This window comes from Arachis hypogaea, chromosome 16 (assembly GCF_003086295.3).
Source record: "Arachis hypogaea cultivar Tifrunner chromosome 16, arahy.Tifrunner.gnm2.J5K5, whole genome shotgun sequence".
Taxonomy (NCBI): Eukaryota; Viridiplantae; Streptophyta; class Magnoliopsida; order Fabales; family Fabaceae; genus Arachis; species Arachis hypogaea.
The window spans coordinates 151,069,740-151,093,212 of NC_092051.1; the positions used below are offsets into that span (position 1 = coordinate 151,069,740).

The window sequence follows — 23,473 nt, forward strand, 5'->3', positions numbered from 1 at the left end:
GTTTCATCGGTTGAATCTTGATAGTTTGCGTTTTGACTGAGGAAGAAGAGAAAGAGTGCGAACGCGTGCATTGGACGCTCAATTTTAAAGGAATGGTGCTCGTACTTTTTTCTTGGACTTAGACCAACTTATTTAATTTATAAACCAACAAGACTTGTATGTGTAGCAAACCTCTAAGTCTAATTATCATAACTCATATATATACAATACAAACTAACTTAAATATTAGAATGTCTTTAAAAAAAACCTTTCCTAGCATTATTTGCAGCTAAACGAATTAGCTGAGCTCCTGTTTTCTTATAAGCTCATCAATACTCCAAAAATATATTATTAATATTTGATGTTTTTATAAAAAGATTTGGTCATTTTTTATAAATATTATAACAAAATTTAATTCTTTTAATAATTTTAGTATTAATTTTTTGTATTGATTTAATATTTCTAACGGTTTTTTAAGTAATTTTCTCTTTATTATATGTTTTATAATGATATATTTTGGTTTTTTGCTTAATTGATCTCCAAAATTTATCTCCTCCAAAATTTATAGATCTTTTCCTTTTGAAATCTAGAGCGACGGGCTTTCCAAGTCACCCACCGAGCACCCGGTCACCACACGTCTCTGACAGTCAGACGGCAACAGCCGAACAGCTACGAGGTAGAGACCAGAGTCTCCGGTTGCAAGTGGCGTGTACCCCTCAAACACGCACAAACACAGTCATTGCGCTCTCTTTTTCGACGGTTACACTCCGATTTTTATTTTCCCTCTCATTCCGTTGAGAAAAGTCCCTTTCACTCCTCTATCTCTCTCTCTCTCTCTCTCAAGTCTCAACACGCTCTTTCGTGCTTCTTCTTCTTCTCTCACTCTTCTGGAAAAATCACTTCACAAAAGAAGAAGTACAACAACAATAACAATACAGTGAAGAAGAGAAGAGAAGAAGCTTCTAGAACCGATCCTAGCCGTTGAGATGGAGTTTGGAGCTGCGACGGCAACTTTACCGAAGAAGCTATCGAGCGGTTACGGTGTAGCTGGAAGATCGGCCTACGACGGCGTTTTCACAGCTCCGGTAAAGCTCAGAGCTCCTAGTTTCTCTACTCGATTCGATGATTACCGTGAGATTTTCGGTGCCGGAGGTGGAGGAGGAGGATCGCTAGGTTCTTCTATTCCGATTCTCGAGCTTCCGGAGCTCAACGAAGAGAGGAGCAAAATCAACGAGGTTCGGCGCTCGCAGCTCGATTACTCTGCAGTCTTCGGCGGGTTCCGGAACCTGGACGGTGCTGTGCGTTTTGACGAGCTGGCAGCTGAGCCTAGGAAGAAGAAGCAGCAGGATAGCTTCGCCAGTGGAGCATCAACGCGGTGAGTTTTATTTTATTTATTTTTTGCTTGTTCTTGCTTATACGTTAGGGTTTTTATTGATTTTACTGTGGAGTTTGAAAATCGTCCTATAAGCATGCGTTTTGTTGTTTTGGCTTTGAACTCCTCATTCGAATCGAGAATGTTTGCGCTTGGAATTTGTTTCTGATACTTTTTATTTTTGTTCTGAGTTTTGACCGTTTTGTCGGTCATGTGATTTGCTTCTGAGAGAAGAAAATCAAATTGATAGTTTATTTTATTGAGTGGATAGCAAAGTTAGTGATTCTGATTGTTACTTCAATTTTCGAATCTAATACTTTGCTTAACTTGTTGATCCATTTCGCGGTTCCTTTCACTATACTTCCATTCGAGAATATCTTGTTCGCTAAGGTTTGAGATAGACTAGGATTATCATTTCGAAATTTATTCATTGATTTAAGTAGCTTTTCAAGCACAATTACTAAAAATGCATTGTCAAGGTCCCTAGTTGAACCATCTTTGATTACACTGTTCTAACCTAGCTAGTGGAAGTTCAGGCTCCTGCATTTGGAATCTGTACGTGCTTTGTAGCCAGATGCCACTGTGAGGAGGCTAAGATAAACATGCTGTTTTACAGTATATTATACAATATACAGGTCTTCATTTTACAGTTTAATTACATTAAGCTCAGGCAGCTGACTAGAAAGGCGACTGTTTATACTTTATATCTCTTTAAATATGTCTTGATAAATGCTGTGGTATTAAGTAGGACAAAATGAATTCCTGGCCTGGCTGGAAATATTGTACATCATTAATTGTGTTATGGGCCCAGTTGACCTTAATGCGATCTGATCTCATTGGGTCCTGTGGAACTGTTTGTCTGTAACCAAATATATTTGGAGCATTTTGAATGTTAAGCAGAGTAGCAGATTCATAAACTGGTCATTTGAGAAGATTTTTTCTTTTTTCTTTTTTTTTTTCGGGGGCGACGCTGGCCCGGGGGGGGGGGGAGGGGGGTTGGGGACCCTGCCTTTTGTAGTAATTAATAAAATAAATGCTAATAATCTTGTTAGAACGTAGAATGCAGACATTTATAATAATGTTATTCTTAACTTATTATTCTGCAGGAGCAAAACCAATAGAGATGATCAATCTTACAAGGGAGACACTACTAATTATTCGAAGGAAATTCCAGCGGTATCACGGTCATCAAATGATGGCAAAATGATCAATATGTCATATCATAAAGTTAACCAGGGAAGTGAAGATGGAACGAAGGGGACAACTCATATTGCACATCCTATCCCTGCCTATACTTGTTTGGTTGAAGAAGTCAATCCAGTGAAGATAAACAGAGCTAATAAGTCCACACCAGCTGCACAGGATGCTTATTCCAGTAATCATCATTATAATGAAGGGACAAAGGAAGTTGGATATCGAACTGGTGCTTCATCTGATATTGCCAAGAAACAGTCCTCCAACAATGGAGTAAAAGTTAAAAATAGATCCAGTTCTGTTGATCTTTTTTTTTATGCATGTGAGACTAGCAGTGGAAGTAATGGAGCACATCGCATCAAAGTTCCTCCATCAGACCATATCTCAGGCGATAGTAGCAACCTTGATGCTATGAGATCAGCAGCAACCAAATGCCAGACATCTAAAAGTGACTCGCCTACAGGTGCTTCCCGTGCTGATTCACCATCATACCTGGATGATTTGGTAGACTCAAATTCTGAGGCTGCCGCTTCTGTAGCTGCTTTACGAAAGGCAATAGAAGAGGCTCAATTAAGATTGAAGGTCGCAAAAGAGTCATTGAGAAGAAAGAAAGGTTTTCCTGATCGTGTGAAGCGGAAGTCTAATATTGACCTTAAAGCCAATGTGAAAAAGGAGGCTGAAGTCCAATATAAAACAATGAAAATGGAAGAGATTAGGATGAGGCAAACATTTGGAGAAACAGATGCTTTGCCACAAGTTTCTTCTGAGGTAGGAAGGCCAATGAGGAAAGAGCGAGTAAGATCAGATGCTGGGGCTAAAGAAATGTTTGTTTCTGCGCATGAAGCTCAGAAGAAATTGCATTCAACTAAAACAAAACGTTTGGAAGAGGTCGAGCACAAAGAAGCTGATCATAATGCAAAGGTTGTTGAGCCTAAAGAGGCAGAAATTAGTAAGAAATTGCCGCATAACAAGAACACAGATCATGACTATGAGAAGCCAGAAGAGTCTGGCCATACAATTGAAGTGGTTAAGGGATATAGGGAACAAGAAAAGGTCCGGGTAGGTGATGAAGCATGTGCAGGTGAGGAACTTGCCTGTGAAACCAGGCATAGTAATCAACTAAAAATAGCTGCAGCTAATCGAGCAAGCCTACACAAAGAACATGTCAATGAAACTAAACATAGGTGTCAAGAAGTTATAGATGAAACAAAGCTGGTTCAAGTGGCATTTGATAGTGGAGAGCTCCACAAGAAATTAAAGGTAAATGAAGATGGTGAAGCTGATAACATGGTTACACCAGTTCATGATCCAGAGGACCTCGAATGCAACTTGGATGAGCAGGGGTTAATAACGAGAAATGAAAAACAAGTTGCTTTCAAGCCTGATGATGATGGAAAAATGGAAGAAGCATTCCCTGAGGTGGAAGAATGTAAACAAAATGTGAGAGCTGTTGAGCAGCTGAGTGAGATTGAGAAAGCCATCGAGGAGAATGCTGAATTGTCCGATGAGCAGGAGGAGTTGTTTTGGCAGAAAGACAATACAATAGCATTCAGTCCTCATGTTTCATACTTGGAAAGTGTGGTAGGAGACATACAGAACTCAGCATGTTTAGAGGACAGAAAGAATATGGACGAAGCTGGATTTTTGGAAAAAAGTATAGACACGGAAGATTCTTGTCAAAGACAAGGCACCGAGAATAATTGCAGCAACATTATTGTGCAGGAAATACAGGAGGAGATTGTGGATAATGTTCTTGATGAGGAAGAAATTTTTGAAAGAGTTTCAAAGAATAATGATTTAGATGAAGAAGAAAGGGTTCAAGACACCATAACAAGGGAGGATGAACTTGAAGGAGGGTTTATTCTGGTGGAAGAAACAGAGAGGGAAATGGAAGATAACAAGGAGTCGGTGGACATAACTGGAGTGGCTCAGATTGATCCTAACTACATGGAGACAAAAGCAAAGGAAGCTCGAGCTGGCAAGTCAACAGAAACTAGTTCTAGCAATGAGCTCAATGAAACTGAGAAGTTAAACGATATTCAGGTAGCTGATACAATTATTGAAAACGATGAAGCTTTCAAAGTAACTCCTGTGGTTTATCCATATGATGTGCAAGATGATATAATGGTTGCGCACGATGCTTCATTCCAACAAGATAAAGATGAAGAACCAGAATCAGTTAAGGCAAGAAGCAGTTCCTTGGAAGAACATGCAGCCGAGACTTCTGTCTCCAATCAAGATGTCCTTGAACTCAATGAAGGAGTAACTAAAATGCAAGGTGCAAGTGCAACAGTCATCTGCGAAGGAGCTGATACAAATATTGGTGAAACTGACGTGAAGTGTAGGCAAAATGATGATAAATGTTTGGAATCTACAGAAAATGACTGCAATCTGGCATCACATGATGAAGAAACAACTGCTGAGCCTGTAGAATTCTGCATTGACACAAAGGAGGCTAAGGTTACATCAGATGAAGAGGTACATGAGAATCGATCTAAGTTCTCTGATGAGGAAAATTTTTTTGACTATACTGAAGTGTGTGAAATACCTACTATGTCTGAATTGAAATCAAGCGGAGAAGAGGAGGTCGAAACAATTCAGAGTAGTCCACAGGAGATCCATCAAGCACCTGTGACAATGGAAGCAGAAGAAACCAAAGCTAATCCGCAGAAGCTAGAGCTGGAAAAGGAAGACCTCAAGAAAATTGATGAAGGAAAGGAGAGAGAAAGGGTAAGACGAAGAGAAAGAGAAAAGGAGAAATTAGCTGTAGAAAGAGCAATTCGTGAAGCTCGTGAAAGGGCATTTGCTGATGCCAGAGAGAGGGCTGCTCTGGAGAGAGCTGCTGCTGAAGCGCGGAAAAACATCGATGTGCGAGAAAGGCCGGGAAAAACTACTGGTCAAGCAAATGAGAAGACACTAGCCGAGAAGGCCGCTATGGAAGTGAAACTTAAAGCTGAACGTGCTGCTGTGGAGAGAGCAACTGCAGAGGCACGTGCACGTGCCCTAGAAAGGGCACTATCTGAGAAGGCTGCCTCTGAAGCAAGAAATAAACATGACAAGTCAGACCAGTATTCTGGTGCTTCCAGAGATAATGGAGCGAAACAAAACTTCCAATCAAAATCTTTCAGCTATGGTGGTATGTGATGTTAAATATTTTGCTACAGCTGACTCTTCTTAGCTACATTTATTCTTTATTCTTTATTCTTTTTCCTTTTTCCTTTATTTAATAGTATTTTCTGCTTCAATTTTTATTGATTCTCTACAAATTGTATTTGCTTGGAGAAGTTCGAGATTCTATTGATTTATATGATGGAGCTAGTGGCGATTCTGCTCAAAGATGTAAAGCTAGGTCTGAGAGGCACCAGAGAATAGGGGATCGTGTGGTATGGTTTTCGGTTTGCTCAGATTTTTCATTTTGGGATACTTATTTGTTCATATATCAAATGACTGGATGTCTGGATTTATCACTTCTATTGCTTTTGGGATAGTGCAGGCAAAGGCTCTTGCGGAAAAAAATATGCGTGATCGTCTTGTTCAGAAGGAGCAAGAGGAGAGAAATGTAATTTGCTATCAAATCATTTTCTTCCAAAAAATAATAATTATAGATAAACAAGTAACATCTTGCAAGCTGTGTGCTTCCCATGTTTCACATTGTCTTGCACAATCTTATCCTGTGTCGTGCAGAGGATAGCAGAAGCTCTAGATGCTGATGTTAAAAGGTGGTCCAGTGGGAAGACAGGAAACTTGAGGGCATTGCTTTCAACATTACAATATGTATGTGTTAACATTCCAAATAGTTATAATTCCTTGATGATGGATAGCATATGAACTTGCCATAGATATCTTTTTCCTACTGTTCATGAATCTCATCCCTATTATTTTGGGACAAGCTTTCATTTTGTATTTGATAATAAGCATCAATGATTCGATGTTTTCTATTAGAAAATGTCACTCATTAAATACGACCAAATATTGCCTTGCTTTAACCTCATAAATATATTTAGTTATCTTAATTCCAAACCATTGGCTTCCCTCTATGGATCCATTATGCTGAGGAAATTTACTATTTTGCCCCCCTGCCAAATCTTTGTTATTTTGCAGATCCTTGGGCCCGAGAGTGGCTGGCAACCAATTCCTTTAACAGATATAGTAGCCACCAGCGCTGTAAAGAAAGCTTATCGCAAAGCAACTCTTTTCGTGCATCCTGACAAGCTGCAGCAGCGGGGAGCAAGTATTCAACAGAAGTACATTTGTGAGAAGGTTTTTGATCTTCTAAAGGTTCGTCCTCTTTGTCCATCTATATATATAATATATATATAACACGGATGCATGTTCAACCTACAATCAAAATAAATGTTTGGTAACTTGATTTTTGTTGTGGAAAAAAACGCTGCTTCCCAGAGGTTAATCTTGTTTGGGTAAATTATTAAAATATATTATAATGAAGGATGTGATAATTTTAAGTTGAAAAAATATTTTATATGCATGCAACTTTTTGAAATTTATGATCATAAATAGGAGGTGATTTGAAAATTTCTTTTTATTGACATGGTGATTTGAAAATTGTTATGATTTATATTGACTTCAAGTATTAAATATAGAGGAATATTAGAGAACTATCAGAGCTTATTGTTTTTAGCCATCAATTAGCCATCAAAGTTAAAAATATGGGATAATGTATGTTGTGTGATTACAAGACTAACAGAACTAGACTAAAAGAATTGATGGCTAAGTGATGGCAAAAAATAATAAAGTCTGATGGTTCCTTAGCATTTCTCTTAGATATAAACGTATATTCTATACTCTTCTCTTTTAGCGTAATTTTACCATATAAAAGTAGTTTCTTTTAGTAAACTATAATTTTTGTCCTTGAATTTTGTCAAAAATATCCTAAGTTTTATTTTGTCCCAAAAATGTTCAATTTGCATCAAATATTTAAATTTTCAAAATATTTATGACAAATCCAACAATAATGCATGATAACTATGTTAGATTTGATTGTGCTGAAAGTTATTCTTGTGAAATTGTTGTTGAATTGATCTCAAGTGTTTTGAAAAATTAGCCATCAGGAATATATTTGATGCAAGTTGAAAACTTATGGGACAAAATCGAAACAAAATAAAATTTAAAGATATTTTTAAAATTTTTAGCAAATTTTAGAAAAAAAAACTATACTTTATCCTTTTTTAATATATATATATATATATAATAAAAATTATTTAAAAATCAGTTTTCAACTAAATCATCCAAAGAATAATTAATTATATTGAAAAACAATTATATGAATTTAAATGATTTTTGAAGAAAGTTAAATTTTTAGTTTTTCTTAAATATCTTAGCGCCATTTTCCGCTTCATCTTTTTACATTCTCAAGTTCGGTGTGTTTTAGTAGTAAATCATTATTTTATCCCAAAAATAAAATAAAAAATAAGTCTTGTGACTCGCCTTTAAAAATTTGTATCTTAAAGGGAAGTTCGTTAAACTCATTTAAAAAAAATGCATTAGACCTTGGATGAAACCTGTTAAGTATATCTTTGGTGTGATTTGTTCGTGTTTGAGGTCGGGGTTTGGTTTGGTTAGTTTTATCGCACCAAAACTGAGATGGCTAATGTAAGGGAAGATTGACGGTGAGCATTTTACTACATTTTACGTTTTACTGAGATCGCAATTGTATATTACATTATTATCTATGAAGAATGTTTCTTATCTTAATCATTGAAGGAATGAAGTTCCAAGGCCATTGATTTTTATTGTCTCCAGGAATCTTGGAACAGATTCAACATGGAAGAACGATAGTTGCTCACTGCACATGGTGGGGATAATTCTTGCGGAAGTGTATGCTATGTTCAATGAAATGAAAAGTAAGCTTATTGTAGGAAGGCCTATAAGTTAAACTTTCAATATATAATTTAATTCATGTAGCGTTCTCCATTTCTTGTTCCCCCACCCAAGATAGGCTTTTAATCAAGTAATAAAAGAGTAAAGATAGCTCAGTCATTCAGGATTGGGCGATTGGCTGAATCTGGCCATTTGATTTAACCGGTTTTTGAATTACATCACCATAAAAACTTATTTTTAACTATATTTTTCTATTCCATTAATAAAAAAAAAACTATACAATCATGTAAACAATGAAAATAAAATTTACTAGATAACTTGATGAATTTTAATTAAGAAAAATTATTAATCTCAGTTTATTCTCTAATATCTAAGTAAATAAAATATAGAGCGTTTCTTTTATCATTTGATGTTTCTAAAAAATGATTTAAAAATATATTAAAACTTTTTATCATCAGTTTTTAATTAATTCATAATGTCACAATTGCATTATAAAATGCAACTGTGTTTGGGCCCTAGGCTAGTTCTCAAACTCCTAGATCTGTCTAACGCCCGACAACTAGTTGATGTGATCCTATGCAAACTTCCATGGCACACTCCCTAGTTTAGTTACTGACTTACTGTTAAATGCTACCATGATGTAAACATCTTTTAATTGTAATTAAAATAAAATAAATGATTTAAGTGATATGGTCGATATTTACCTATTTCGATTTAAGTCGTATCAAGAAATTTTGAACTCTAGAATGCAACTAAAAAATAACAATGTTACAATACCAAAATGACATTTAAACACATCAACCATTGACTAACAAATGAGACAAAATTTTGGCGAGTACAAGGACCAATATATTAACTTCGAAGACCTGATTGATTCATTCATGATTCAACCAATTTCTAAGAATCAAAATGAGCATTACCTCAAAATAAAAAAGAAAACCGTTTTAACTTATTTAGCTCATAATTTTTGTAGTCTTTGGAAATATTGTAAACTTTAGTATTAACATTGCAAAAAAGATTCGATTCTTTCCTATGAAAAAACTATAACAATTTTATTTTAGGATTCTAAATTTATATACTTAAATAGAGAAAATAACTCAAACTGAATTTATTTTAATGTAAAGGTCAACAACATCTAAATAGAATGATTATAAGAAGCTAAATTCTTTTAGAACTATTTTTTAACTTTAAACAATTCCTTTTTGTAAAAAACTAAAATTAAAGTTGAAATTAAAGTTTACTGTAATTTTTACAGGCCAAAATGGTTATTTAAGACTTTCAACTATTTTCAAGAAACTACTAAACTAGTTTTCAGTATTTTAATATCTTACTAATATTTATTTTGAGATATTGATCCGATGTAAGATTAACCTTTATCGATACTTAACTGACCTAGAATCAACTCCACACTTGTACATCACACCATAAATATAAATATTTCTCCTACATGATACAATTTTTTGGATAAAATCTTAAGAATGTTTTCCGAATGATAAATAAAATGCTAGTTTTAAATAACTAAAAGCTTACTTAAATTTTATTCGTACCATAAAAACTCAACTAATATAATAGAAGCAAAGTATGCACTAGAAAAAGTTAATGAAGTGAAAAAGTAAATATTTAATCATCATTGATTTTGTAATTAAACTCCATTGTCTTGATTCAATGATAATTAGACCATCACTTTTTCACTTTAGAAAAACTTGATCCAACTACAACAGATAAACATTAATATTACCTCAAATATTTAGTCGACGGCTGAATTTCGGGGTATATCTTTGCCCTCAACGATACAAAATGACTTAAAAACAGTACGCCACCTGGTCCATTCCAATTTTCAAAACTCAAAACTGATCAAGTGACATCAAATGGCAATCCGGTGGCTGATAACAACAAACGGAAGCACAAGCGGCTACAACATAAAATCACCCAGCTCAAATTGCTAATTTCCCTAAACACTCGAGTATTATACTATACCAAGATCAGATGAGTGAGTTTACTTGCCAAGCACATAGAGCATTATGGCATTCTGTGCGTGTAATCGGTTCTCAGCTTGCGGGAACACAATTGAGTTTGGAGCTTCAATAACTTCATCCGTCACCTCCACCCCTCTTTCTGCTGGTAAGCAATGCATGAAATACGCATTTGAGCCAGCTATTTCCATAAGAGTTCGATCCACCTGCAAAATGGCATTGTTATTTCCTGCCAAACGCTACATCCATTCAATCATGCCACAGCATTTGTAAAACAGATAGTCAATAACAGAATAATAGCTGATGAATCCCAATTTTATTTTATTTTTCTCAAAACACCCAACCAGTTCCAATTTATATTGTTGCTATTATTCATTCAGCAATTTATTTCCTAACTATAAGTATGAAAAGCCAACTGGGCTGGTTTCTAAATATTCAGCAAGTTTCTGGAAGCATGTTGATTCCGATGCATTTGATATTGTAATTAGATACTTTGATTATCAATTATTGTCTTAATTGTTCATCACAAGATCTATGCATAATTCAAACACTATACTTCCTTATCTCAGAAGAACACATTTCTTTTTAATTGACTTATGAGTTATGACTGGTACCCACAACTTCATCCACCATTTGAGCAAAATCACAACATACAGTAACAATAAAAAGTTCTATCAGAATGTGCTATATTTGTGACACGTTAAACCTGTTATCATATATTTTCTGGCTGAAATATCATATCAAGTACCTGAAATCCTTTAAACACTTGACGGCGGTATGCAGCCTCTTCCTTTTGTCCCATGCTGGCCCAGACATCTGAATAAACAACATCAGCTCCTCTGACAGCTTCTTTGGGATCATTAGTTATCTCAATTTTGCTGATTCCAGCCTGCCGTGCCTTCTCCACAGTTTTCTCATCAGGTTCAAAACCCTTTGGGCAGGCACAAATAAAGTGAAATGGAACTACAGCTGCCAGCAACAACCATGAATGGACAATATTATTTCCATCTCCAACGTAGACAACCTGTCGCATATTGTAAATATGTTCATATGATTATTCTTCTAAGCAATGCCAAGAATTGTGAACAAGAAAGTTCATTAACATAGCAATGTAGCCTAACCTTGGTGCCTTCCAACCGACCAATATGCTCAATAATAGTGAGGGCATCAGCCATTATTTGACAGGGATGGTTGTAGTCTGTCAATCCATTGACAACTGGCACAGTTGAATACTTGGCAAGATCAAGTATGTCCTGTAATTAAACAGGAAGAAGGCAACCATACTATTTTATTGACAGAAAGATCAATCACGTACAGAGCGGAAATACTTTCATCTCACAACAATCATAACTGGGGCCAATAATCACAAAGCAGGTTTCTTTCAATATATTACCCAAGTTACTAAAGCCACATATACAGTACCAATAATCATTATTCCAGGAGAACCATTTGTAGGTATCACACTGGCATGTTCAGTCCAATCAAAGAAGCATTGCAATGTGTCAATGTCTACTGGGAAATACTTTTCTTTGAGCAAGCACAATACCCCCAGCAGGTACCTAGCTTAGTCATGATTCTAATGCATGTTATGCATGCATAGAAGTCCAAAAGAACAGTAACGAAGAATAAAAAAATCTTGAAACTACCAGATTGCTGTTTATGAAAAATCAAGGAACGGACGACGACACAAAAACAGTGCATCTAATAGCTACCATACATGATACCGACTGAATGTAATGAACAGTTAGATGAGTCCTACAACTCATAATAATGCATCAAGAAAAGTTAATCAACAGAGGAAGAGAACAGATAAAGAGAGGAGATGAAGTTGGGGAGAGAGAAAGAGAGGAGTCAAGATAATAGAATATTGCAAAAAAAAAAAAAAAACACCAACACTCTGTAAAATTACACATAAAATTCTACCAAAGAAACTTTGTCACCAATGTTTACCTGCTTACCAAACTCATGCTTAATATCTAAATCCAGAAAATGAAGAAGTAATCAATAAACAACCGTATTTCTTATCAAATATACATAACTCACCATCATACCTGATGAGCAAAAACACGAGCCATGATTATATCATTATAGCGAGACAAAACACGAGCAACATCTCGAGTCTCCTCTCGCTTGCCCATTTGGATATCATCAGGTCCTAAATATATAGCATGGCCACCTAACAATGAAAAGCCAGTCTCAAATGAAACACGCGTTCTCATTGATGGCTTTGCAAAGATCATTGCCAATGTCTTCCCTTTAAATGGTTGAAATGTCCTGTCCCCTGATTTAATTAATGCCTTGACCTCAATGGCTCGATCCAACATATTTAAAATAGTGTCCTTATCAAAGTCATTTATGTGAAGAAAATCTTTCTTCACCTCGGTTTTTGCTGCATAGTTCAGGAAAAACGTAAGATTTGATAATAGAAGGCATGAATTTGCTGGATTCACGATAGAAATGGACTAATTAATCTCTTGAAAGGTACAGAATTATAATTACAGTGTTCATGTCATGCATCTAAATTTTAAAATTAGAAATACTCCATGATAAGTGGTACACTAGATATGCGGCATGTCTCGTTGGAGGTTTGGATTGCTACATGCAATTAAGATTTACTTAAACAGAAAATTTTCTAAATATATATATAAAAGAGAAGGGGGGGAGCAGGGAAGATAGTCACGTCTGAAAGAAAAAAAAAAAAAAAAAACACATACCATTTCATACCACACATCAGAAAAATACACATATAACATGAAGAACATAGTAAAAAGTGTATACCGCAATGGATGGATATGTTTGTTACTTGAAGTGTATTTCAGTAAACTACAACCAAATTATGTAAAATCTACCATGTTCTGCCTTAGTCGAAAGCATGGAGGTCAACATTATTAGGATATTTGCATGAGTGGAATGTAAAAGAGAAGCAAGAAAAACAAATGCAAACAGACAATAAAATGAGGATGGGACATAATGGAAAAAGACGTTAATGATATTATCTACGTCTATTACCTTAGATGAACATATAGAATGGTTTTGTAAATGTTTGGGACCATAATGAAATATATCAGAAAGTAATTGTGATTTCTACTGTTTTTTCCATTTTCTTCATTATTGTGGATGGAAGAACATAAAATCATTTTGAAACATCATTTCCACTAATTTTAAGGAGTAAAAGTTTGAGCATAAACAAGTGCCAAAGTAACACCTCAATCACTTCTATTTCTTTCCTTTTTCAAGCAGCTTCTTCAATTACTTTTCTTTCGATTTTGTTCACAAAAACCTGAGAAACCATTCATCCAAACAAGTTTTACAGAAAACTAAATTATACTAAACAGATGCTTCATAGTCGTAGGTCCTTATTGTTGCATGGGCAAAGGACAATAATGAATAATCCAAACTCAACTATTTGAGCACATAGTCGTAGTACAGTAAACTCTCATTTTAATTCTTGATGTTGTAATTTAGGAAATTTTAATTCTATGTCTCTGTTACAGATTATAGACGAATTCAAACCTAACAAATACAGTTTCAAGGATTAAGCTGTCTCAGAGTACAAAGCTAGAGAAAAATATCAAGGACTTAAAAGTAAGTCTTCTAAAGTCAAGAACTACTGTGACCTACGCAGACTATTTTAGGATTAAAGTAAAATTCACTTATTATCAAGTATAGTTTCGATTAAAATTGCAGAAGATTTTTCTCGCACAAAGGATTTCTCAGCAGGATTTTGATTATAAGCTATTTTAAAATTTAGAGCAAAAGCTGATCTAATCCACACATGCAAACAAAATAAAAACAGAACTCCTAAAATAGAACAAGAGCATTTCCAGAACCCTAACTCGATCGGCTGAAATTATAAACTGAATCGAAATCGAAATCTGTAAGTAACTTCAGTGTTCAGTGTTCAGATTTAGAGCGAGTGAGATTAACAGATTTTCAAACTGAATTAAGTTGAGATCATGAATCACATTCATCCACAAACGGAAACCGTTCACCTACAACGAAACAAGAGCATTTCCGATTTCATAAACCCTAACTCGACGAAGCTGAAAATCGTAACCTCAGGCGCTAAATCGAAACTCTACAACTAACTTCTAAGCTTCGTAGCGAGATTTTGTTTAACTGATTTAACATAGGATTGATAAGAAGCCGAAGAGTAAGAACGAATAATTCTGTTACCGGCGAGAGGAGAAGAATCAGTAGAAACGGCGGAAGCAGCAGCGCATGAGATTTTGAGCGGAAACTGAAGCGGAGAAGGGAAGGAAGTGCGAGGATAACGAACACATTGACGGCGGCGAAGGACGGAGGAAGAGGGGGAGAACGCGGAGGAGATAGAAATCGTAACCGATGGAACGGAGAAGTTGAAAGAAACTAACGCCATTTTTTTCGCTGTAGAGCTGAGCTAAGTAACACTTCAGAGAGTTCACACTTCACACACACTGCTGCCTTTGTTTTCTTTTACTACTCTTGGTGATTGTGGTTCTTCGTTTTTATATATAAACTAGTACCTTAGACCCTGCGATGCACGGACTTATATTTTAATTTGACATGATTAATTAAAAATAGTGTTTTATAACTATAGTTTTTTTAATTTTAGTATAATATTATCATCATTTAATTATGTAATTTTATATTTATTTAAAATAAAATATAAATAGAACATTTTAAAATTTATAATATTCTTGAATCATAAGAAAAAAGACATAAAAAAATAAGAATATATATAGTGTTAAACTATATTGGTAGCATATCAATTTTGCACTAAACTTTATATCAAAAAACTAACAAAAGTTTATCGACAATATAATATTTTACTAACATCATTAGATAAATAATTGCCATATGATGTTGTGCTCTATGTTACACATTTCATTTCAAGTCTGAAAGTATAATTATAGATAAATTAGTTAAATTTATGACAAATATTCGTACAAAAGTGTAAATCATAATATGTTACTAAAATAAAAATACTATTTTTCTTACCTAAATATTGTTAAAAACTTCTTTAAACATGACATTTGTTGTTGATGACTTTGGATTGCTATCTTAGCCTAAAATTAGAATGCTTAAACTATTGCGACTCTTAACTCTTGACAAAGTAACAAAGTTGTCCATAGGTGAATACTGATTTTGGTAAGTAAAGTCCTACATATGATAATAATTTATCACATAATGAAATATCTAAGTTTTTCAATATGTTTCTCCTTTTATATAGTATCCCGTCAGCTAATAATGTTCGCGACAATTTGATTTGCTAATACTATTAGATATCAATAACATCACAAATAGTTTTCCCAATTGATCTCATAATAACCAAATAACATTAACACTAACAGACACATAGTATGAAACTAAAGAATTAAAAAAAATACCCACCTATTTTTAAATTGGATGACAGTTGCATCTTTAAGATTGAAGAACATCTTTGTGCCATGCATGGAATTTTGTAGGACTTTACTTGAAATGATTATAAAATAAACAAATAATTTCCGTAACTTTGTAGTGTTCATAAACGTATCACTCGTATACGTACACACAAATTGTCGATTGTAGGATTAATGTCAGCAATTTTGTGAATATCGGTCATTGGAATAAGTAGAGAGGTAAAGAAAGGGATTGATGTACTTTAAATTGTGATGCTTTACATCTCTCATAACTTATACTTTTATAGTTGCATCATAACTAAATTTTTTTAAAATTTGTTTGACTTTAATTTAAAATTTAAATAATAACAAACTAAGTAAAACAACCCAAACTTAAAATTTGAAAATAACAACTTAAACAAATAATAATTTAAAAACTCTAAACTAACGTAAATTTTTTTAAAATTCTAAATTTCTTTAAAAGAATTTATGTTGCTGCAATATAAAAAAAATCAACAAAATTTAAAAAAAATGCTAAAAAGAATTAACAAATTTTTAAAAAATAGTGTTAAAATATAAAAAATAACAATTTGAGTAAAATAATTTCAAATATAAAAAATAACAACATCTCTCGTAACAATCTAAAATTTTAAAAATAACAACTTAAGTAAAACAATCCTAACAAATAAAATAATTTAAAATTTAAAATTTAAAAAATAACAATCTAAGTAAAACAACCCAAACTTAAAATTTGAAAATAACAACCTAAGCAAATAATAATTTATAATTTATAATTTATTTATAATTGATATTTATAAATATAAACAAATATAAATATAAAAATTTCTAATGACGACACCTAAGCAAATAAACTTTCAGATTTAACGTATGAGCGCCTCATTAGCAAATGAGCTCCCCATTTGTATTTGTATTTGTATTTGTATTTGTATTTGTATTTGTATACTATACTATAAAGATAAAGATATAAAGATATAAAGATAAAGATTTAAAATTTAAAATTTAAAAAATAACAACCTAAATAAAACAACCCAAACTTAAAATTTGAAACAACTTAAACAAATAATAATTTATAATTTATTTATAATTGATATTTATAAATATAAATAAATATAAATCTAAAAATTTGTAATGACGACACCTAAGCAAATAAACTTTCAGACTCAACGTATGAGCGCCACGTAAGCAAATGAGCTCCCCATTTGTATACTATAAAGATTTGTATACTATAAAAATAAAGATGCACACGCTGACACGTATAGGGCTCATTTTCATTTGATTCGTTTTGGCTCCTTTTATACAATTTATTATTCGTAAATGTAAATTTGCAAATAAATTTTTACAAAAGAATTTCGTATATACTAAGAACGAATTCGTTTTATGAAATTTAATTAAGTAAGTTAATTTTAAATTTTAATGTTAAAAAAATTGTTAGATATTCTATAAACAGGCAATACCATACCTGTCCATACCATTGTCTCGTATCACTTTTCAAAGAATAATGTGTTTGGATATTAGTTTAGGTTGAAATATATAAATATTTATTTAATTATATAGACATGAAATTTAATCCAAAAATTTCTCTCTCAAAAATGAAACATATGAACAAATATTTTCCATTTCTACCTTCACAAAACACAAAAATATAGTAAAAAATATTTAAAACAAAAAATTATATAACTATAACCTTATATTCAAACCAAACAAATCTCCATCTCTGGTATCTCTATATTTTTATTTCAGGAATATTATTATCCTCTAGCCTTAGCAGGGGCATCATCTCCTGTAATATACAACATGTTGAAACATTGATATTGATGCCATTAATAAAGCATAATAATTTATTTATTGATTGATTCTTTAGATAAGTGGAAGGGAACTTTATAATTATATAATTAGAAGCTAATACATCATAGAAAATCTAATTATTAATTCATGAATATCTTAATACCTAAATTAGAAGTACATTTTAACTTATTTTCAAAATTAAATTATCAAAAGGCACACAGCTAGAACTTCACTCATACACTCCAAGATCAAATAGAGGAAACTCATTAATTTGTGAAACAAGAAGTTGGTCTCCTAAATTGCAAGATTTATAATTAGTTAATTAGGTGACTACTCATATGAAGATATTTTTATATAAAAATAACTAGAATTATTTTAGATCCATCAAAATTTATTAATTTTTGTTATTATTTAGCTATCAACTCAATTCTTTTAGTCTAGTTTCTTTAGTCTAATAATTCAACAAACATATTTTATTCCATACTTAATATTGATGTCTAACTAATAGTGAAAAACAATAAAAAAAAAGCACAATTAATTTTTAGGGGTGCCATTATTAATTGGAGATTCTGCTGTTTTTAGGAAGAAGCCCTCTATGTCTGCATGTTTCCACAGCTCAGTGAACATGTCATCTAAGCTGTACTTAAATTGAAACCCCAATTCTTTGATCTTCTTGGATGAAAATATAACAATGTCCAATTGATCTGGAATATCCCTGAACCTAAAATTCCAATACGTACAGTTAGCAATTTAGAATGGGAACATTGTGATATCATCTGATCTAACTGAAAAATAGATTAGTACAAGTAGCTCTTTTATATATCATACAGTGTTAGATATATAAGCTAAGATTAATAAAGTGACCTTACTTTGTAGGGACATTGTATTCATGGTATTTTTGGTTAAGCAATTTTGCTCTGTCATGAATGGTGGCTTCATGTGCAGAGAAAATGTATCTCCCTTCAGCTTTTGGATGCTCATAGAGGAACATATGATCAAGACAAAGGTCATCTAAGTGCACGAATTGATCTTGCTTTATTATTGAAAAATGTGCCTCATTCCCTGATGAGTGATGACAATTCATAAGTACTACTCCATCATTAAATTTCACCAACTTGTTTCCCTTATAATATTGTTCTTATTGTAAAAAATATTATGATATATATATAAGCTTCTGAAGTTTTCTTAGGAAGATAGAAAAAATTGAAAAATAAAATCAAGAAGTAGCACAAAGGTTTAGTCAATTGGTCACCCAAGAGTCAATAACAATAGTAAAAAAAAAAAAAATTGATTGTTGTTCATATATGCATGAATGATACATTGATACTAATGCACCTGTGATGAGTGAAAGAGCAGTGATAAGGCTTGGTGGCATTGTTGGCATGAGAAATGGACCAACTACAACAGGTGGAATAATTGAGATGAAGTCTATGTTGTTTTCTTTGGCAAATTCCCATGCTTCTTGCTCTGCCTGTGTCTTAGAAACAAAAAACATCTGCAAGAAATCGATTCTAGATTATAATCATTTATGTATCTTTCTAATAGTGTAAATTTAAAAAAAAAAATTATTTATAACATGTATAAAAACTCTTATAACTAAAAGATTTTGAATTTTATCCATGAAATTTGTTCAGATGACACTGATTTTTCTATAAAAAAAAATAAACTAAAAATAACAATTGAATTAAATTGAATTCACCAATTAAATGTCAAGAAATGTTAGCTTAATTTGTCCCAAATCATATGCAATTTTATCAATGTGTAATAGCACAAGATAGGAGGACCAAATTATGTACAAAAAGTTTTACTTAAATTAAGAGTTTGTAACATTATATTAGATGATTAAAGAGTTTTTTTTAAAAAAAAAAGAGGGCATATGATTATGATGAAGACTTATACTAACCCAGCCAGTCATTTTGACTCTTCTACGGAAGTCAACGTCACTCCACCATGTCTCATCGATCAAAGGCTTTTGTTGTTCTGTAACATCCACAGTTCCTGCTGAGGATGTGAATATCAACCTTCTCACAGTTTTGGCCTTCAAGCATGCTTTCATTATGCCTATTAATCCGTTTGTTGTGGGCTTTATTACTTCATTCTGCAATTCTCCAATCCAAATTTTCCAATTAATCCATATTCAGTGTTCATCAATATTGCAAATTTCAAGAGTTTTACAACTAATTTTCATAAGGTTTTTAGTTAATATAAATAACACTATAGGAAACAAGTTAGGTTGGTCTCGTTAGCTCATTAGTCTATTAAGTAAGTGTCAAAAGTTTGAATTTCGCTTTATACATGCAGCAACTTATTGATCAATGACAAATCTTTAAATAAAACTAAAAAATGTTTCGTAATCAAATCTGTTTTAACTACATTATTTGTAATTAAGTCATCGTATTCGTACGGTATACAATTTATATCAAAAAAGTAATTTATGTCATTCAATTAAGAGCTTAATGCTTCATTATCGTGCATTTCAATTAAAATCAAATTCTCTTTCTGTTACAACTTATATTTAAGAAAGACAAAAAAAAAAAAACACTCGTGAATTCGATGGAATGTTATAAAAACAGAAGTTTTTAATTGATTATTATTTAGATTAATTATTTCGCTCATCGTTATAATTTTATCAAATTTTTTAGTTAGATCCTTATGATTTAAAATTTTGTAATTAAATTCTTATGTTATTTTTAATGAGTCCCTTTTATAATATAAACATAATAATTCAGTAACAGTTATTTTAAAAATATTTCACAAATTATCTCTTACATCAAATATAAAAATAATTAACAATAATGACTAAAAAATTTTATTTAATATAAAAGTTAAAATTTAAACTATAAAAATTAAATTAAAAATTTATAAAATTATAAAAACTAACATAATAACATTAATATACCTCAGGATCCTTGGACTCAAAATCCATGGGGTTGGCAACATGGAAAAACTAACAAAGAGATAGCTTGGCCTTTGCACCTTCCAATTCCACTAAATACTTCACCTTCTCCATATTAGCTATATACATAATATTAGTTATATGTAAAATGTCAATTTATACCGATATCTAATTATATATTATCTCTAACGAGTTATAATTCAAATGACATAATCTCTCCATTTTTATTTAAAGATTTTAAGTTCGAGTATCATTCTTAAATTTAAAAAAAAAATCTAAACATGATCCATGAAACCTGAAGTTGAACCCATGCTACTCCCTCTCTATAGTTCTTGTTATTTTTATTTCTATTTATTATTATTATTATTTATTATTATTATTATTATTATTTCTTTGGCTTCTTTAGTTGCTGGTAACAATTTAAATAATAGTAGGGGAAAAAGACATATAGGTCCTGATTTTTTAAATTTTTGACAAATACATCCCTGACAAAATTTAAATACAAAAATTAGCAAACGGAGGACAATTTAGTCTTTCCGTCTATTTTCCTCTCATACACCAAACGGAACTGGCTGACGTGGATGAAACGATGTCCAGGTGTCTGTTACGGTGCCACGCTGGAAGGGAAATAAAGTTCGAAGGACAAATAAGTCTTTGACGTCATTTTACAAATAAAGTTTGAAGAACAAATAGGTCCTTTAGAATTTTTTTTTTCAAAATTAATAAACTCCTTTCTTAAATTCTCTCATCTACCTCTCTCCATTTTTATATTTCTCTCTACTATATTAGTAATTTGACAAATCAAAATGTCATTTGATTTTTTTTACAATTAAAATATTTTAAATGTAAAAGTATACACATTAAATTATTTTAAATTTTAGATAACAAATGTTAAAATTAATTATTAATAAAAATTAGACTTTTTCATATAAAAATAATAACTAAAAATCTTATTATTTAATTTTTTATCTGCGGATATCTTGGTCTTCTTAGTCAAAAACTTTTGTCAACTTACGACTTTTTTGTAAAAATAGTTTGATTTTATAAATCTTTTGTGTCATACATAATTTATACTGTTAGAACAAAGTGAACTATAATTTTTTAAAACAAATTATTCTCGTAATGTTATTATGGATAAAAATACTAGTTCTAATATAATACACAAATGCACTAATACTAACTTAATACATGAATGATGCACAAATGAACTAATGCTAACTTGATGCATAAATGAATTGATGCTAACTAATGCCACTGGTATGATGAAAATTGAACTAATGCAATTTAACAAATTCTAATATAATACACAAATGCACTAAAACTGAACTAATGCAATTTAAGAAAAAAAATAGAAACAGAACAAGCCCAATTTCTATAATTTTAATACAAATAATTTAAATTGCAGAGTACAACAAGTTAACTAGATTTTAAATTACAAGCATAATTTTATAAACTAATTCTCATAATACAAACATAATAGAAGCATAATGAAAAAAAAATCTCAAGGACCTATTTGTCCTTCGAACTTTATTTGCAAAATGATATCAAGGACTTATTTGTCCTTCGAACTTTATTTCCCTTCCAGCGTGACATCGTAACGGACACCTGGACACCGTTTCAGCCACGTCAGCCAGTTTCATTTGGTGTATGAGAAGTAAATAGATGGAAGAATTAAATTGTCCTCCGTTTATTAAAGTCAGGGGCTTTTTTATATTTAAATTTTATCAAAAATGTATTTATCAAAAATTTAAAAAGTCAGAAATTTATCTATCTTTTTCCCTAATAGTAGTAACGAAAGACAATGGTAAGTGAGTGGTACTTTTTTCTGGAACAAATGGTAAGTGAATTCTAGGTAAACAAATAAGCAATTGTTTAACCAAATTATCATCTTGTTTACCAGCATTTCTAAACTTATGTGAATAATTATATATAGAAGGACCACTTGGAAGAATAATCCCATTCAATTCAAAATGAATCAACATTCTTCTTCTTTATCTTTTAGTTTAATTAATTCTCTTCTTTTTCAAGCATCGATAATAACAATCCAAGCATATTCTTACAATCTCACACTACTTAGGGACAAATCTTTATATATCACTTCCATAAGTTTTCAGTAATCCTTTTAAATTTTTTGGTGACTGAAATAAATTAAACAAAAAAAATAAAATAAATAAAATAAAGAACTACTTAAATAGAGAGATAATCTCGTTTAAGATTATTTTTAAACTCCTCTCAAAGTGAAAGAAGTTTCAAATGCAAAAATTGTAACTTCATCGTCATCTTTAACATAGTATCTGCAACCGTGTTTGCATATCTCATAATCAAACGAAAGTCAACACGCCAATTTCAATGCATGATATCTCTTATTTTGAACACCAATGAATCAATAAATTCAAAACCATCTTGAGTAACAAGATTAAATGCTTCCACACAATCCGTCTAAATTTAATTTGTTGAATTAGTTTTCTAAATGAAGAATTTACTCAATTCCAAGCGTAATTTTAATGGAATATTTCTGGACTACTATTTTTGATATTTACAAAAAATAAACTAAATTAGAATTGAAATTTATATTAAAATTATATATGAAACATATCTCATTTTGGAGAGACAATTATCTTGATAAAAAATCAATAGAATTTTGTTACTTGTATAATTATTTTAATAGAATAATTAAAAGTAGTATAAAATTTAAATTAAATTAGCACTAAATATATATTAATTAAAGTGTCAAATCTCATATTTATTTTTAAATTACTATTTATAGTAGATCACTTTACGAATACTAATATTGTATTTTATGAAATTTAAAATAAAATTGAAATAAAAATTAACATGGGATTATAGACAAGAGTTTGATAACTATAAGTCTTGTCCAAACCTTATCTTTATTTGAAGTTTGAATTAGAGTATCTTGATTTTAATGCACACAGAATGTTGTATATCTCTAGCACGTGATCACATTCTAATTCATTGAGTCAGATCTTTCACTCAACACGTGATCACTTACCGGCATGGAATTTGGCTGGGGAGTAGTGGCTGATTGACTTACTGG

General features: G+C 31.8%; 2 protein-coding genes and 1 pseudogene across 2 annotated transcripts; 1 reads left to right on the plus strand and 2 right to left on the minus strand.

Annotated features, from left to right (window-relative positions):
- Positions 1-505: 505 nt before the first annotated feature.
- On the plus strand, positions 506-8,584 carry LOC140179771 (uncharacterized). Its single transcript, XM_072219540.1, has 7 exons — positions 506-1,354; positions 2,458-5,681; positions 5,831-5,928; positions 6,039-6,104; positions 6,230-6,319; positions 6,647-6,823; positions 8,306-8,584. Exons 1-7 carry the CDS (start codon positions 966-968, stop codon positions 8,339-8,341), a joined length of 4,080 nt encoding a protein of 1,359 aa, XP_072075641.1. The 5' UTR covers positions 506-965; the 3' UTR covers positions 8,342-8,584.
- Positions 8,585-10,086: 1,502 nt separating this feature from the next.
- Positions 10,087-14,864, minus strand: LOC140179772 (ornithine carbamoyltransferase, chloroplastic-like). Its single transcript, XM_072219541.1, has 5 exons — positions 14,533-14,864; positions 12,408-12,745; positions 11,478-11,609; positions 11,105-11,380; positions 10,087-10,562 (listed from the first exon to the last, which is right to left on the minus strand). Exons 1-5 carry the CDS (start codon positions 14,732-14,734, stop codon positions 10,380-10,382), a joined length of 1,131 nt encoding a protein of 376 aa, XP_072075642.1. The 5' UTR covers positions 14,735-14,864; the 3' UTR covers positions 10,087-10,379.
- Positions 14,865-17,980: 3,116 nt separating this feature from the next.
- Positions 17,981-20,463, minus strand: LOC140179773 (bifunctional dihydroflavonol 4-reductase/flavanone 4-reductase-like; annotated as a pseudogene).
- Between the last annotated feature and the right edge of the window lie 3,010 nt (positions 20,464-23,473).